The sequence below is a fragment of the Chiloscyllium punctatum genome, chromosome 4 (assembly GCF_047496795.1).
Source record: "Chiloscyllium punctatum isolate Juve2018m chromosome 4, sChiPun1.3, whole genome shotgun sequence".
Classification (NCBI taxonomy): domain Eukaryota; kingdom Metazoa; phylum Chordata; class Chondrichthyes; order Orectolobiformes; family Hemiscylliidae; genus Chiloscyllium; species Chiloscyllium punctatum.
The window spans coordinates 4769614-4786598 of NC_092742.1; the positions used below are offsets into that span (position 1 = coordinate 4769614).

The following is a 16985-nucleotide window of genomic DNA, read 5'->3' on the forward strand; positions in this document are numbered from 1 at the left end:
GCAACATCGAGGGCTGAAGGGCCTGTACTGCGCTGTATTCTTCTATGTTCTATGTTCTATAATTAATGCACAGCAAACTGCCATAGCTATTAAATAAATCTCTGGTTGATCTGTTTTGTTGACATGGGTTGATCAACATTGGCTTGGACTCTGGAAGATGATTTTCCTGCAGATAGCAACCATGGGATCTTGAATATCTACTGGCCAGGATAGACCGAGTTTCTGATTAATATCTCCTCAGAAAGATGGCACTGGAATTGCTTAAGTCTCTGATGAAGAACGTGAACCCATGACCTGAAGGGAGAGAAGGAGATAGTACTATATCAGTGGAGGAAACTTGTCTAGTTGCCAAAAAAAGTTGTAAGCCCAACGATTAGGAGGATTTGAGAATTAAGCAAATGAGGAACAAGAAATTAATAAAGGAAGAGAGAGTAGAATGTGAATGTGAAATAGCAAGCACATGAAAATGGACTTTAAAAGCTTTTGTCAAAATGATTAGCGGTCAAATGTATGTTGGTTTCAGGCAGAGACAGGAAAATTTATAATGGTACATAGAAAAATCGCAGAGAAGCTAAATAAGTATCCTGTGTCTGTCTTCATGGAGGAACAGGAAAAAGTGAGGACTGCAGATGCTGGAGATCCGAGCTGAGAAATGTGTTTCTGGAAAAGCGCAGCAGGTCAGGCAGCATCCAAGGAACAGGAGAATCGACGTGTCAGGCATAAGCCCTTCTTCAGGAATGAAGAAGGTGTGCCAAGCAGGCTAAGATAAAAGTTAGGATGGAGGGACTTGGGGGAGGGGCGTTGGGAATGCTGGTGGAACGTTGGTGGAAGAAGGTTAAGGTGAGGGTGATAGGCCGGAGAGGGGGTGGGGATGGAGAGGTTGTGAAGAAGATTGCAGGTCAAGAAGGCGGTGCTGAATCTGAGGGTTGGGACTGAGATAAGGTGGGGGGGGAGGGGAAATGAGGAAGCTGGAGAAATCTGCATTCATCCCTTGTGGTTGGAGGGTTCCTAGGCGGAAGATGAGGCGCTCTTCCTCCAGGCGTCGTGTTGCCATGGTCTGGCGATGGAGGAGGCGAAGGACCTGCATGTCCTTGGCAGAGTGGGAGGGGGAGTTAAACTGTTCAGCCACGGGACGGTTGGGATGGTTGGTGTGGGTGTCCCAGAGGTGTTCCCTGAAACATTCCGCAAGTAGGCGGCCTGGTCACGTCGGGTGTAGCGGATGCAGTAAATGATGTGTGTGGAGGTACAGGTCCTTGGCCTCCTCCATCGCCAGACCATGGCAACACGACGTCTGGCGGAAGAGCACCTCATCTTCCGCCTAGGAACCCTCCAACCACAAGGGATGAATGCAGATTTCTCCAACTTCCTCACTTCCCCTCCCCCCACCTTATCTCAGTCCCAACCTTCGGACTTAGCACCGCCTTCTTGACCCGCAATCATCTTCCTGATCTCTCCGTCCCCACCCCCTCTCCGGCCTATCACCCTCACCTTAACCTTCTTCCACTAACGTTCCACCAGCATTCCCAACGCCCCTCCCCCAAGTCCCTCCTTCCTACCTTTTATCTTAGCCTGCTTGGCACACCTTCCTCATTCCTGAAGAAGGGCTTATGCCTGAAACATTGATTCTCCTGCTCCTTGGATGCTGTCTGACCGGCTGCGCTTTTTCAGCTTCATGGAGGAACACACAAGAAATCTCCCTGAAATAATTAAAATCCAAAGGTCTAGTGAGAATGTGGAACTGAAATAAATCACAATTAGTAAAAATGTATTACTGGAGAATTTAATGGAACTGAAAGTTGACAAATCTCTGGAATCCAATTACCTTGCCCCTGAAGTGTTGAAAAAGATTTTTACCGAGGTAGTCAATATGCTGGTGATCACCTTCCTAATGCTATGCAATGGTACCTATGTATTAGAATGTTACAAATGTAACCTCACCTTTTAAGAAAGAAAGGAGAGAGAATCAGTGAATTACAGACCTGTTGGCCTTGCGTCAATAGTTGTGAAAATACAATAACATATTACAATGTCTGAATGGTTAGAAAATAATTGTCTGATTGGGCATGGATTTATGAAGATCAAATCATGTTTGACAAAACTGACTTTTTTTAAGAGGACGTTATTAGCAATTGATAAGGGAGATCCTGTGGTTGTGATGTATTTTCAAGATGCCTATGGTAAAATCCCATACATGAGGTTAGTAAATAAAATTAAAGTGCATGGCATTGGGAAAACATACCAAACACCACCTTCACCATCCTATCTACCTGTGACTCCACTTTCAAGGAGCTATGAACTTGCACTCCAAAGTCTCTGTTCAGCAACACTCCCCAAGAGCTGACCATTAAGGGTAGTGAATCCGTGGAAATCGTTGCTGCAGACTGCTGTGGAGCCAAGTCATTGAGCGTGTTTAAGATAAATGCTGATAGGTTCTTGGTTAGTATAGGGATAAAAGGTTATGGGAGAAGACAGGAGAATGAAGTTGAGAAACATATCAGCCTTAATCAAAACATATCAGCCATAATCAAATGGTTAAGCAGGCTCGATAGGCTGAATGGCCTAATTCTGCTCCTATATTTTATGATTTTATATAAGGAAAGCCTTCGAAAATGTTATTGAGGTAAACGACCTATCATGATCTAGAATGGTAAAGTAGGCTTATAGGGCTGAATGCCATACTCCTGCCTACATGTTCCTACCCCCGAGCCATGGCTTGATGAGAGTAGCAGAATTTCTGATGTAATCTTCAACCTACAAATATCGGAAAGTGGCAGTGACATACAGAATATCTAACTGCAAATGGGTTCACACAGTATTATGAACAGATTTTCGGCCTTTGCTTAATCCATTATTTTCTAGTCAGCATTTGCTATTGACACATTTCTACTTGTTCAGTCTTGTGGACTATTCCATATTAGCACACACTTCTATCACTTGTTCCTGTAGATTTCTATCACCCAGTGAATTTATTTCTGGATTATTATTTCTGGTTTGTATATCCTGTCACCAGTTTGCCCCAGCTACTTGAGGAATGTTTAGAAGCTAGACGTGCCTGCCTGCTGACTGACATGCTGCTTTCTATTTGTTCTTTTGCACCCCCAACTGAGTCTGACTTTTCAATCTGTTATCTCCTGCCACAATCTTCTAAAAGTAGTTTTGGCTTCTAAGTTTCTTCCCCCACTTGTTGAGAAACTCCAAAAACACCCTTGATTTTTGTCTTCTTCCTCTCCTCTGGTGCACCTCAGAGACCTAATGTGCCCTGGGTAAGCTGTTGGTTAAATTCCACCAAACTTAAACTTCTCCCTGAAATATATCTCACCTGGTCAGATATACTATGTGGTGACCATGAGCAGCAGTCCTACTGATGTTCCTTACCCTAAACCAGGTGTATGAAAGATAATCATGGTCTTCTTACAGGGATTTCATTATTAAGGGAGTGGTTAGACATTAGGAGTTGCTACCACATGGAGTAGTGGAACATAAACTTTTGATGGGTTTCAGAGGAAGTAAGATAGCCTTTAGGTGGGAGAAAAGAGGAGAAGGATATGCTGATGGGGTCAGATGATGAGGGGTCAGATGATGAGGGGTCGGATGATGAGGGGTCGGATGATGAGGGGTCGGATGATGAGGGGTCGGATGATGAGGGGTCGGATGATGAGGGGTCGGATGATGAGGGGTCGGATGATGAGGGGTCGGATGATGAGGGGTTGGATGGGGCTTCTGTGAGATGTAAATACCAAAGGAAACCTGTTGGGCCAAGTGATCTGTTTCTATGTTGTATGTTCTATATTATTCTATGACCCAGAGGTGTTGTACCACTCTCACCTGTTTTTATCTTTCCGCTTTCTGATTATCCGCAATAAGCTTAGTATTCCTGGAAAAAAAAGAGGTGTGCTGTCAGTGTGTTCATCTTGCACAGGTCAGGACATTCACAAGAATACGAAATTTCACAACTTAGCTGAGTGGTTAAAGCATGCCATGGAGAAGGTGCCAGGGACCTATTGTCCCCCATGCTTTGTTTCAGTCTAAACCATTTGTTCATGGAATGCCCTGCCAGTAGCAGTAGTGGACTCTCCCTCTTTATGGGTATTTAAGCGGGCATTGGATAGGTATATGGAGGATAGTGGGTTAGTGTAGGTTAGGTGGGCTTTGATCGGCGCAACATCGAGGGCTGAAGGGCCTGTACTGCGCTGTATTCTTCTATGTTCTATGTTCTATGTAAAAAGTACAATTGCTCAACAAATTCTTTTTCCTTGCAAGGGCAGGTCATTATGAATGAATATATGTAGCTTTTTAAGTGAGCTCTGTTAGTTCAACCTATTATCGTCACATAATGTTATGTACAGCTCAGTGTAGATAATGTTTTCTGTAAAATTAGGCTCACACTGTCACCTACAGTCATAATGTCTTTGAAGTTCTGAAATCATTGTTTTAGTATAGATATGCAGAAAGTTCACAGTTTGAATAAGAGGTAAGTGTGATTCACTGGTGTCATTGGAAGTTAGAAATTGTGATGTAGAGTTGTTCATAGGATGGTTTAAACAAAATGAATAAATTATTTTCAAAGTATTTCATCAAGCTGTTTGTATTGTCCAGAACAATGTTAGAGCTCATGCCTTGTTTATATTTCAAGTCCCTAAATGAAATCCTGGAGTCACTTGATGCACCTTTGGAAATAATTGAAGGATTTATCCAAAACATTTCTGTTTCGATACCCTGGGCATCACTCCTGCAGGAAAACTGTGCAGTGGAGATACGGGGATTGGAGATGGTCTTTCGACCCAGGCCTCGGATAGGTAAGTGTCTTTTTCACAACGGTGACATAGGACAAAGGGGAATCTGAACAACGGCTGGAATCTTGTACTACTTGCATCGATCATGGTTAAATTATGTATTAATTTACCTGCTTCAGTTCTGAAAAATTTAATGTCAATTACCTACCAAAATCTGTTAGATTCAGTTTTTACATCTTCAATTGATGAGCAACAATCTGTAACAGTTTGCATTTTTATGGCACCTCTAACATTGTAAAAGTCTCAAATTCCATCACAGGGGGATAATCAAACAAAAATTGGCACTGTGCTGCAATTTTTAAAATGAATTAATGGGAGGTGGTTGCTGCCAGCTTTTATTGCCCATTGCTAATTGCCCTGAAGTGGTGAGCTATGTTCTTGAACCTTGTAGCAAAAGGTATGTAGGTACACCACAGTGCTTTTAGGGAGGAGGTTCCAAGATTTTGACTTAGTGACAGTGAAGGAGCATGATTATATATTTCCACATCAGGGTAGTGTGTAATTTGGAGGGGAATTGGAAAATGGCGTTGCTCACGTACACCTGCTGCCCTTGTTCTCTGAGGTGTTAGGGGTCACTGCTTTAGAAGATACTGTTGAAGAAGTCTGTTTGAGTTCTTGTAGTGCATCTTATAGATGGTGTACACAGGCATTTAAGAGTCAACTATTATAATTCTGGAGTCTCGTAGGCCAGGAATCAATAATGGTCACCAATGATTTAGCTTATAATTCCAGATTTATGAGTTTAACTTAAATTTCACTCTCTGCCATAGAGTCATAGAGATGTACAGCACAGAAACAGACCCTTCGGTCCAACTCGTCCATACCAACCAGTTCTAGTCCTAACCTAATCTAGTTCTGTTTGCCAGCACTTGGCCCATATCCCTCTAAACCCTTCTTATTCATGTAACCATGCCTTTTAAATGTTGTAATGAAGAGATTCGAACTCTTGCCCCCGAGCTTAAGCCTTGGCCTCCGGATTGCTAGTCTGGTGATCAAAAGCTTAATGAAAAGAAAACGTTTTGAGCTACGTCTTAAGATAGAGAGAGTGAAAAGGTCTACAGAGGACTTGGGCAGCTGAAGCATCTAGTTTCCACATCCTACATTTATTTTTGCATTGAAAGATAAATTTAGTGCTATAGCCAAAGTGTTCACACATAACTGTCCGCTGGTGATGCATTAGATAATATCCTGAAATGACTGAGATTTAATTTTGTACTTGGATATTCATTTGGTTTGCAATGACAGGGCTATGGACTAAGAGCTGGAAAATAATTCAGGTTCGATACCTCTTTCTCAGCTAGCTCCAACATGGACTGGTGAACCACCTTCTCTGCTTCAAATCTTTATCATTCAGTCATCTTGAAATCTGCAGTTCCCTCTCTAGATTCTCTCCAGTTAGATTAATACATTTCTAGAAACCCACCTCTTAACCTTCTTGGTGTTGCCTTCTTTGAGTCCATTTTGTATTTGATTCTGTCTTAGCCAAGCAATGTGGATTGCTTATTCTGGTTTGAAAGTACAATGTAAATTGAGCTAGTTGTTTAGAGACCTAATAATTCAATAACTGTTGAAATGTATACTCCAGATTTAATTGTACCTTTCTGAATATGAAAGAGCAGTCAGATTTAGCATTTGTCAGCAGTGACTGTCCCTCAGTAGAGGATAATTTCTGCTCAATTAGATAGTATTTATAACTTATTTTATCTACCAATACCTGGGAAGGCTAGTGTTCTGGATTGAAATCCTGCATCAGAGCAGGCATTGGTGGCTTTTCTTAAAATGAGAATGTTGTTAATATTTATTGTCTGTCCCTATTTGCCCTGAGAATTTCATGGAGGTGTTGGGCAAACATCTTGAGCTGTTGGGTTTGAGTTTCTTACTTGGCTGCTAAAGAGAACAGTTAACAGTCAACCAAGTTGCTATCAGACTGGAGTCACATGTAGACCCAGACTGGGTAAAGGCAGTAATTTCCTTCCTTTAAGTGCTTTGGTGAATCATTGGGGTGCTGTATGTTTCCAGCACATGTTATAGTGTTTTATTGCCACACTGATATGTTGTTGTTCTGTCACAGTGTCTGGTTCAGAGCCAATGTACTGGTCCAGCTTTATGACAGACAGTATGCAGCTGGCCAAAGAGTGCCTGAGTCAGAGATTGACAGATGATCAAGCTGATGGACCACAGCCATTTGAAGGACTTGAGAAATTTGCAGAAACCATTGAAACAGGTCAGTAATAATGTTTAATTTGGGAATTCCTACCTCATGAGAGAACTTGTCTTTGTGCAAGCTAGTGTGGTTCAGAAAAGATCAGAGGTTAATGCTCAATTCCCAGTTTGCATTGACTCGCCAATCTTCAGCTGATCATTCTGCTATGGCAACAACATTAACCTCAGCTCTCCCCAGGAGAGAGGTGAATAAACCTAGCCTGGATTCACTTTCCTGACCAATCTCCTGTGAAACCAACTACACATATAGTTACGATCCAGTGTTACATCCCATGGACAAAAAGCCTGCTGAAGCTCACTTGTGGAGAATAGCCATCTGAGTAAATTGTCTGAGAGTCTGTCCCTCGAGCTGCTGAAGTGTAATCCTGTATGAGTGGGATAATAGTGTCAATAATTAATTAATTGTAACACCTATCCCTTGGTTTCATCATTGATTTAACTATGTCTTTGTCCATCTCCACTCACTAAATGTTCTCCCTCTGAAAGACACTGACTCCTTCAGGGATATATTCTAATAAAACCCAACCAGGCATTTTTCACCTAACATCCTCAAACCTTGAGAGCTGTTTAAGCTCTGACATCCACACGAAGATACCTTCCAGGACAGGTTCCTACATTGTGATCAGGAGTTGGAACCCAAGCTAAGCCCGCAGCTCCCCCATTTTCCTTGCATCACAGGAGCATTGGAGCCAGTGCGCATCTTCCTGGGTAAAACACTGGGTGCTTTTAAACCATGGATATATCAGAACAACTTTCAGACACGTTTTATGTTGCAATGGCTTGTCACTGATTTATGTCCTTGAGCTAATGTACATTCCTTCCTCTCTCTTCAAAGTTTTAAGAAGAGTCAAGCTTACGTTTCTAGAAACTGTCCTCAGGATTGAGCATGTCCCAGAGAATTCAAAAACTGGGATTGCCCTGGAGATTCGAATACAGAGGTACATGGAGTACTTTTTTTCTCTTGTAAGAGTGCATTTATTACCTATCTCTGGATAGGTTGCTGTCTATTTTCCCCACTGTGATTCTTTGTAATGGTTTTTCCTACTGGTGGATAGTTTGCTAAGTCACTGCAAACTGAAAGTTGATGATCACTGGTCAACTCGTCTGAATGAGATGCTGCCTCTCTCTGTTTTTCTGAGTCTCTTTCTGTCTCTTACAGAATTGAATACCGTGATGAATCAGCAAATGAGAGTCCAGATATTAACATTCATCATCCCACAGCTTTTGCTCAAAAGAATCTGCAGCTGTGCGGGGTCACATTGTCTTGGCATGAATTCCCTGAAAGTGCAAAAACATCACCCAGAACTTCACCAATGCAGGTAAATTCAAACTGAAGGATTGATGCAACATTCTTCAATTCCACATTGTCTATAATGCAGAAATGCAACCAACAGTGCTTAAGTAAAGATCAAAATTCCAAATCAAAGATTAAAATATTAAGGAGGGTGAACAGAAATTCGATTGTAGAATTGGACCTTAAAATGGAGGAGGGGCAGTGGAGGCTTTGTGGAGGAATTCCAGTGTTTGGTTCTTTCATGCTTGAGTGTCCCTTTGAACCCTCACTTCCATCACCCCCATCATTGCAGACCCTGCCTCTAGAATTATAGAGTCATAGAGATGTACAGCATGGAAACAGACCCTTCGATCCAACCCGTCCATGCCAATCAGATATCGCAACTCAATCTAGTCCCAATTGCCAGCACCTGGCCCATATCCCTCCAAACCCTTCCTGTTCATATACCCATCCAAATGCCTTTCAAATGTTGCAATTGTACCAGCCTCCACCACTTCCTCGGGCTGCTCATTCCATACAAGTACCACTCTCTGGGTGAAAAAGTTACCCTTTAGGTCTCTTTTGTATCTTTCCCCTCTCACCCTAAACCTATGCTCTCTAGTTCTAGACTCCCCGACCCCAGGGAAAAGACTTTGTCTAGTTATCCTATCCATGCCCCTCATAATTTTGTAAACCTCCATAAGGTTACCCCTCAGACTCTGACGCTCCAGGGAAAACAGCCCTAGCCTATTCAACCTCTCCCCATAGCTTAAATCCTCCAACCCTGGCAAAATCCTTGTAAATCTTTTCTGAACCCTTTCAAGTTTCACAACGTCTTTCCAATAGGAAGGAGACCTGAATTGCATACAGTATTCCAACAGTGGCCTAACCAATGTTTTGTACAGCAGCAACATGACCTCCCAACTCCTGTAGTCAATATTCTGACCAATAAAGGAAAGCATACCAAACGCCTTCTTCACTATTCTATCTACTTGCAACTCCACTTTCAAGGAACTATGAACCTGCACTTCAAGGTCTCTTTGTTCAGCAGTACTCCCTAGGACCTTCACTTTAAGTGTAAACGTCCTGTTAAGATTTGCTTTTCCAAAATGCAGCACCTCGCATTTATCTGAATTAAACTCCATCTTCCTCTTCTCAGTCCATTGGCCCATCTGATCAAGATCCCATTGTAATCTGAGGTAACCTTCGCTGCCCACTACACCTCCAATATTGGTAAGCCTGTGACCATTGGAGTGCCACAAGGATCAGTGCTGGGTCCACTTCTTTTCGTCATTTATATAAATGATTTGGATTTGTGCAGAGCGGTATAGATGTGATCAGTAAGGCAAGTTCGACAAGGTTTCCCATGGGAGACTGGTTAGCAAGGTTAGATCTCATGGAATACAGGGCGAACTAGCCATTTGGATACAGAACTAGCACAAAGGTAGAAGACAGAGGGTGGTGGTTGAAGGTTGTTTTTCAGACAGGACGCCTGTGACCAGTGGAGTGCCATAAGGATCGGTGCTGGGTCCTCTATCTTTTGTCATTTACATAAATGATTTGGATGCGAGCATAAGAGGTACAGTTAGTAAGTTTGCAGATGATTTACAAGGATGTTGCCAGGGTTGGAGGATTTGAGCTATAGGGAGAGGCTGAACAGGCTGGGGCTGTTTTCCCTGGAGCATCGGAGGCTGAGGGGTGACCTTATAAAGGTTTATAAAATCATGGGGGGCATGGATAGACAAAGTCTTTTCCCTGGTGTCGGGGAGTCCAGAACTAGGGGACATAGGTTTAGGGTGAGAGGGGAAAGATATAAAAGAGACCTATGGGGCAACTCTTTCACACAGAGGGTGGTACACGTATGGAATGAGCTGCCAGAGGAAGTGGTGGAGGCTGGTACAATTACAGCATTTAAGAGGCATTTAGATGGGTATATGAAGAGGAAGGTTTTGGAGGGATATGGGCTGGGTGTTGGCAGGTGGGACTAGATTGGGTTGGGATATCTGGTCGGCATGGACAGGTTGGACCGAAGGGTCTGTTTCCGTGCTGTACGTCTCTATGACTCATAAGAAGTATAGTTAGTAAGTTTGCAGATTAATTATTTGCTTAAATTTCCCCAATACCACCTCCTTTCAGATGCTCCTTAAGACCTGTTTGACAAAATATTTAATCATCCCTGCAAGTACCTCAATTTTACTTGATGGTGCTTCTTTGAAGAACCTTAATCTTCTTTACGTTAACAGTGCAATTTTCATTATGCTGTCCCCCTCTTCCAAATCAGGCTTTATGGTGTGACATTCCAGCACACTGCATTCCCCTCCCCCCATCTCACCATATCAAAGACCTGATTTTGATTTCTGTTAAAATTCTTCTTATGTAAAATTGTCTTTTTAAGCAGTCTCTCCTCTGGTATTCACACGTGGGGATTCATCCTCCTTTAATAACTGTTGACTGTTGTTTTAGCCAGTTTGCAAAATAAAACTATTCTCGGTAACAAACCTCACAAGTAAATCTACTAAGAGGCATCAAGAGGCAAACTATAGTTGCTGGTGGATAATTGGTTTTCCTCTCCCTTCTGACCAGTCCCATTTCTGGTTGCTGAGGTACTAGCAGCTGTTTCAGGCATTTCTGCACCTCCCTTTGATACTGGGGAATGTCCATGCTTAGAAATGAATTTGCAGATTCATGCCTTTTGGTGAAGGCAGTAACAGTGTGCAAACTGAGGTGCTAGCAAGTTTCCTGGCAATGTTGTGAGCAAACCGCATTACCATGTAATTAGCTGGGTAAAACTGTAGTGGTCATTTACCATAAAGCACAGCTGTGATATTGTAGAGTTATGTCTCTCAGCACAGAAAAGGCCCTTCGGCCCAACGAGTCTGCATAGACCTATCTACACTAATCCCACTTTCCAAAACTTGGCCCAAAGCCTTGAATGTTATGATATTTCAAGTGTACATCACTTCCTTTTTAAAAGTTGTGAGGTTTCAACTACCGTCTCAGACAGTGCAGCTCAGATTCCCACCACTCTCCAGGTGGAAAAGCTTCTTTCTCAAATCCTTCTAAATCTCTTGCCTTTCACATTAAAATTATGCCCCTTGTTATTGACCCTTCAAGTAATTGGAGCAAAGTGTTTCTATCTACCCTGTCCAAGTCCCTCATACACTCAAGATGCACCCCCTCAGCCTTTGCTTCTCTAAAGAAAACAACTCGAATCTATTCATGGCTAAAGTTCTCCGACCCAAGCAAAACCCTGGTGATTCTCTTCTTACCATGTCTGGACTAGGAACCCAGAGGTCATGTGCTGACATCTCGTCATGGTAGATACTGAAAATAGTCTGACAGCTCATCTGTTCAGTTTATCATAAAAACCCAATTGCTTCAGCAGTCTTGGGGCTTGTGAACCTGCTACCCGCACCAGGATCTGGTCTACACTTGGTCCCATCACAAATTTGGGTTTAAAGTTAACTTTTTAATGCCCTCGGCAACTAGAAGAGATTAAGGTTAACTGCTCCCAACAGTTGTTGCTTCTGATTGAACTGCAAGCAGGTCACCTTCCAACTACTCAGTTATGCACTTCCATTATCAGCTTTGCATCAAAATGTCCACAAAGAAATTTATGTACTAGTTGAATTCTTTGAACTTATTAAGTAAACAAAGACCCCAGTTGAACAGATGTGAGCCATTCAGCTCCATGTACATGTTCTGTCAGTCATTTAGATTATGCTTGGCAGTTATTGGACTTTAGGGTGTAGGTTTGCTCGCTGAGCTGTAGGTTTGATATCCAGGTGTTTCATTACCTGGGTAGGTAACATCATCAGTGGTGACCTCCAAGTGAAGCGAAGCTGTTATCTCCTGCTTTCTATTTATATCTTTCTCCTGGATGGGGTTCCTGGGGTTTGTGGTGATGTCATTTCCTGATCGATGGCATCTAGATCTATGTGTTTGTTTATGGTGTTGTGATTGGAGTGCCAGGCCTCTAGGAATTCTCTGGCATGTCTCTGCTTAGCCTGTCCCAAGGATAGATGTGTTGTCCCAGTCGAAATGGTGTTTTTTTTTTCATCAGTGTGTAGGGCTACAAGGGAGAAAGGGTCATGTCTTTTTGTGGCTAGCTGGTGTTCATGTGTCCTGGTGGCTAACTTTCTTCCTGTTTGTCCTACGTAGTGTTTGTGGCAGTCCTTGCATGGAATTTTTTAGATGACGTTGGTTTTGTCCGTGGGTTGTACTGGGTCTTTTAAGTTTGTTAGTTTTTGTTTGAGAGTGTTGGTGGGTTTGTGTGCTACTAGGATTCCGAGGGGTCTTAGTAGTCTGGCTGTCATTTCTGAAACTTCTTTGATGTATGGTAAGGTGGTTAGGGTTTCTGGCTGTGTTTGGTCTGCTTGTCGTGGTTTATTCTTGAGGAATCTGCGCACTGTATTTTTTGAGTATCCGTTCTTCTTGAATATGTTATATAGGTGGTTCTCCTCTGTTTTCCGAAGTTCGTCTGTGCTGCAGTGTGTGGTGGCTCGTTGGAATAGTGTTCTGATAGAGCTTTGTTTGTGTGTGTTGGGATGGTTGCTGGTGTAGTAAAGTATTTGGTTAGTGTTTGTCGGTTTTCTGTATATGCAGGTTTGTAGTTCTCTGTTGTCTTTTCTTTCGACTGTGACGTCCAGGAATGTGAGTTTGTTTTCGGTTTCTTCCTCCTTGGTGAACTTTATACCTGTGAGGGTGTTGTTGATGATGTTAAATGTCTCTTGTATCTTGTTTCGTTTTGTGATGACAAAGATATCATCTATGTAGCGAACCCAGATTTTTGGTTTGATGGTTGGTAGGGCTGTTTGTTCTAGTCATTGCATTACTGCTTCTGCTATGAATCCTGATAGCGGAGATCCCATGGGTGTGCCGTTGGTTTGTTTGTAGACTATGTTGTTGAAGGTGAAGTGGGTGGTGAGGCACAGGTCCACTAGCTTCATGATGTTTTCGTTGGTAATGTGATTGATGGTGGTTGGGGTGTGTGTGATGGTCTCTTCTAAAAGTGTGATAAGTGTTTGCCAGGTCGATGTTGAGGGAGGTGAACAGTGCTGTTACGTCGAATGAGATCATTGCTTTGTCTTCCTCTATTTTGGTGTTTTTTGATGATTTTTAGGAATTCCTGGGTGGAGTGGATGGAGTGCTGTGACTCTTCGACGAGGTATTTCAGTCTTGCGTGTAGTTCTTTGGCCAGTCTGTAAATTGGTTAGATTAGATTAGATTACTTACAGTGTGGAAACAGGCCCTTCAGCCCAACAAGTCCACACTGCCCCGCCGAAGCGTACCCACCCATACCCATACATCTGCATCGACCCCTTACCTAACACTACGGGCAATTTAGCATGGCCAATTCACCTGACCTGCACATCTTTGGACTGTGGGAGGAAACCGGAGCACCCGGAGGAAACCCACGCAGACACGGGGAGAACGTGCAAACTCCACACAGTCAGTCGCCTGAGGCTGAGGTGTTCCGGGTAGTTAGACTATAGGTCTCAGGGGGGCTCCTAGTTTATGGATTTTTGGTAGTCCGTAGAATCGTGGGGTGTTGGTCCCATCTGGTTTCATTTTTTGGAATTCCGTCTTGTTTAGTTGTCTGGAATTGTGTAATTTTCTTAGGAGATATGTAATTTTGTTTCCTAGTTGTGGGGTTGGGTCTAGTGCCACCTGTTGGTAGGTGTTGGTGCCTGCGAGTAGTGCATTGGCTTTCTCTATGTAGTCCCTTCTGTTCAGAATGACTGTGAGCCGACCTTTGTCTGCAGGTAATATAACAATGTTTTTCTTTTTTGAGGTTTTCTAGGGCTTTCTTTTCTTGGGTGTTCAGTTTGTTTCCTTCCCTCTTTCAGCTCAAAGTAGGTGCAACTGTCTGTCTGATCGTTTGTTGTGTTTCTTCCTGTACTCAAACCCTCTCAGTATGAAGGCCATTGTACCATTTTCCTGCATCATGGCCTTCTGCAGCAATATGCTGGATTTCAGCGACTATGCATCCCAGGCCTTGTAGCACTTCCCCTTTTCCCAATCTATCCCCATTCATTTAATCCACCTTCCCTCTACCATCTAAACTCAAGGGATTGCATGAAATGTAATTTGACCTCATAATTTAATCCAACAAACCTGATATATCACTTTCTTATGAATCTGATGACCCAATCAAGAGCTGAAGAACATTTCAGCAGGAGCAAGACTCTCTCTGACATTGCAGCATTTCTTCAGGGTCAGACTACATAGGGCACTAATTCCCAATCTTCTGACTGTGGAGTAGAAGTGTTCATAAATGTCTCAAGCTAATTATTTTTCTTTTAAAAATAAAATCATTTTGTTGTATTATTTCACAGGAAATGGAACCAAAGCTGTCTCCAAGCTGGAACCCAAAAATAGTTTCAGAGCCTCACCCACAATTCACAAGGAAGGCTTCCGATGCTGTTCTCTTCGATCCAGTCCAGATTGGGAGCTGTGAAGGGGAAGTGGTACTAAAACTCACGTTGAACCAGAATGAAGCACTTCCAGTGGCCAAGGTCAGGAGCTGATGCCAAGAGTTCTGTGTTTTCTGTAAATTATCTGCAAACGAATTCAGTGCTTTGTTGTAAAGTGCTTACAACTGAGAGGAGAGTGGTTCTTTCAGCACTAGAACTATTCACTGGTCCTGAAATATTAACTCTAATTCTTCTTCACAGATGCTGCCAGACCTGAGTTTTTTCAGCAACGTCTGTTTTAGTTTCTGATTTACAGCTTCAGCAGTTGTTCAGGTTTTTCTTGATGGTGTAATATTACTTAGAACACAGTGAATACACGTACAAGCAGAGTATTCTTTTAGTCCCAACATTATAAAACCATTAAAAACAAGTCCTAAGGCAAAACCTACCATTGGGGCAAGTGATCTATTTTTCATTGGATCTTCTCAGAATCTAACATTGTTAGCACCTCTGTAACCTTTATGTAAAATTGCAACGTTTGGGCAGCAAATCACTCTACCTGTCATGAGAGTGGAGATTCAAAGGGTACAAAGCTGTTGCTAAATTGGATACTCCACTCATCTTTTGTGTTATTTACTCAGGGTATGCACAATCAATTCTATCATGGACTCAAGTCAATTATCTCCCAGTGGTGAATAACCTTGAGTCAAATGACCAGGATTACAAGCCTTGGCAAAGCTGCTGCATGTTTCATTAAATCATTACATCATGACCATCCTGGCAGCACGATAACAAGATTTTCATCATGTAACACTGCACTGATAATCTTTAGTCACCATCCTCTTCTACCCCATAGTTAGCATACAATACTGAAAAGTCTAACTGGACAGGGTAGCAAAGGTTTTGATTGAAGACTTAAGTAAAATCACACAAGGTCTTATCGTTAAGTTGAAGAAGGTTCTATGGACGTCTACAAGTCCACTGTTTAATAGTTAACCTATTAGAGGGCATAAGTTTCAGATAATTATCAAAATAATTTTGAGAAAGAAATTGGGACTGTACTTTTATTCATTAGGATATTATACAGAATACCTGATCCAAACAGGTAGAACCAAGAAACATTGATGGCTTTCACATCAAAACTAGATAAATATTTGAAAAGGGGCATTTTAAAGGAGATGATAAAAGGGCAATGGAATGGGACTGAGGATGCAGTTACCCTTTAAGTATTAGTAGTTTCCAGCAGGATGCAGTGGTTGAAGGCACTGTTCATGTGGTACTGAACTACCCAAAGATTTGATCCTTAGTCTATACCTGGTTAGTGAGTCTTAGTTGGGAACCTCTTATTGTCTTTAGCATCCCTGAACTAGGGAGGTGGCAATACCTAACGATCCTGCTCACAATCTTTTCTTCAATAGTCCAGTTTCAACTAGGAAAGGATCTGATTGCACTGATGTTCAAATCTACTGCCAGCTGATAGTGTGTGGACTGACCACATTTAAAAATTAGCCACTTGGGCAATGCACCTCCGAGCCCCATGATACCTGTAGGTGTTCACCTCAACAAAAGCCAGCACCTTCCAGGGGAGCAAAAGCTGAGACAAGGAGGTATGATTTACACTCAGGAGATGAAGATGAATTTATTGTTATATGCAGGAAAGTAGTGATTTAACTGTTTCTCTTTTGCACAGCTGGATGTGGAGGGACAGATAGAGTCTGTCAATTTCTTCCTGTCTCCGCGACAGGTTCACCTCCTGTTGGATATGCTGAGCACCATTCTACTGCCAGGTCAGACTTTGGACGTTTTGTTAATCTGTATTTCACAGTATTTTTACCTTGTATGAATATAATGTTCTCACATAGTCAACTCTGACTAGCTGTCAGCTGTTTGGTCTGCACTTACCACAGGGTCCTCACTTCATCTCTCCAGTTTTTGTTCTCTTCTTGTGCTTTGTGTGTTTTTTCTCTCGCTGTCTCTCATGCATTGTCTGCCTGTTGCCCATCTGTTGCTTTTTTCCCCTCCAACACCACCACCACAACAGTGACAGTGTCTGGTCTCTTTATCATTGCAAACTAATTCCTCTGGTTGATCAGGTGCTAGATGGGTGTTTGCAGAATTGGCCTGTGTCCTGAAAACAACAGGCAAGCAGCTCTCAGTAAGAGTTTCTAATGGCCTGATCTGGATTCTCTGGCTGTCCTTCAGAATCCTGGAACTGAGTCCTTGGCAAAAACTTCATTTATTGCCCAAACCTAGTTGTCAAGTGTAGTGCCAATGTTGCAA

The 16985-nt window shown here is 42.5% G+C and overlaps 1 protein-coding gene across 3 annotated transcripts in view; it reads left to right on the forward strand.

Annotated features, from left to right (window-relative positions):
* Nucleotides 1-16985, forward strand: part of LOC140476041 (autophagy-related protein 2 homolog B-like) — a 112356-nt gene that overhangs the window by 1427 nt on the left and 93944 nt on the right. For all 3 annotated transcript variants that reach the window (XM_072567982.1, XM_072567984.1, XM_072567983.1), the window contains exons 2-7: nt 4634-4796; nt 6865-7017; nt 7852-7954; nt 8176-8335; nt 14628-14807; nt 16396-16492. In XM_072567982.1, the coding sequence (XP_072424083.1) occupies nt 4634-4796; nt 6865-7017; nt 7852-7954; nt 8176-8335; nt 14628-14807; nt 16396-16492 (856 nt within the window). The remainder of the gene's footprint in view (nt 1-4633; nt 4797-6864; nt 7018-7851; nt 7955-8175; nt 8336-14627; nt 14808-16395; nt 16493-16985) is intronic.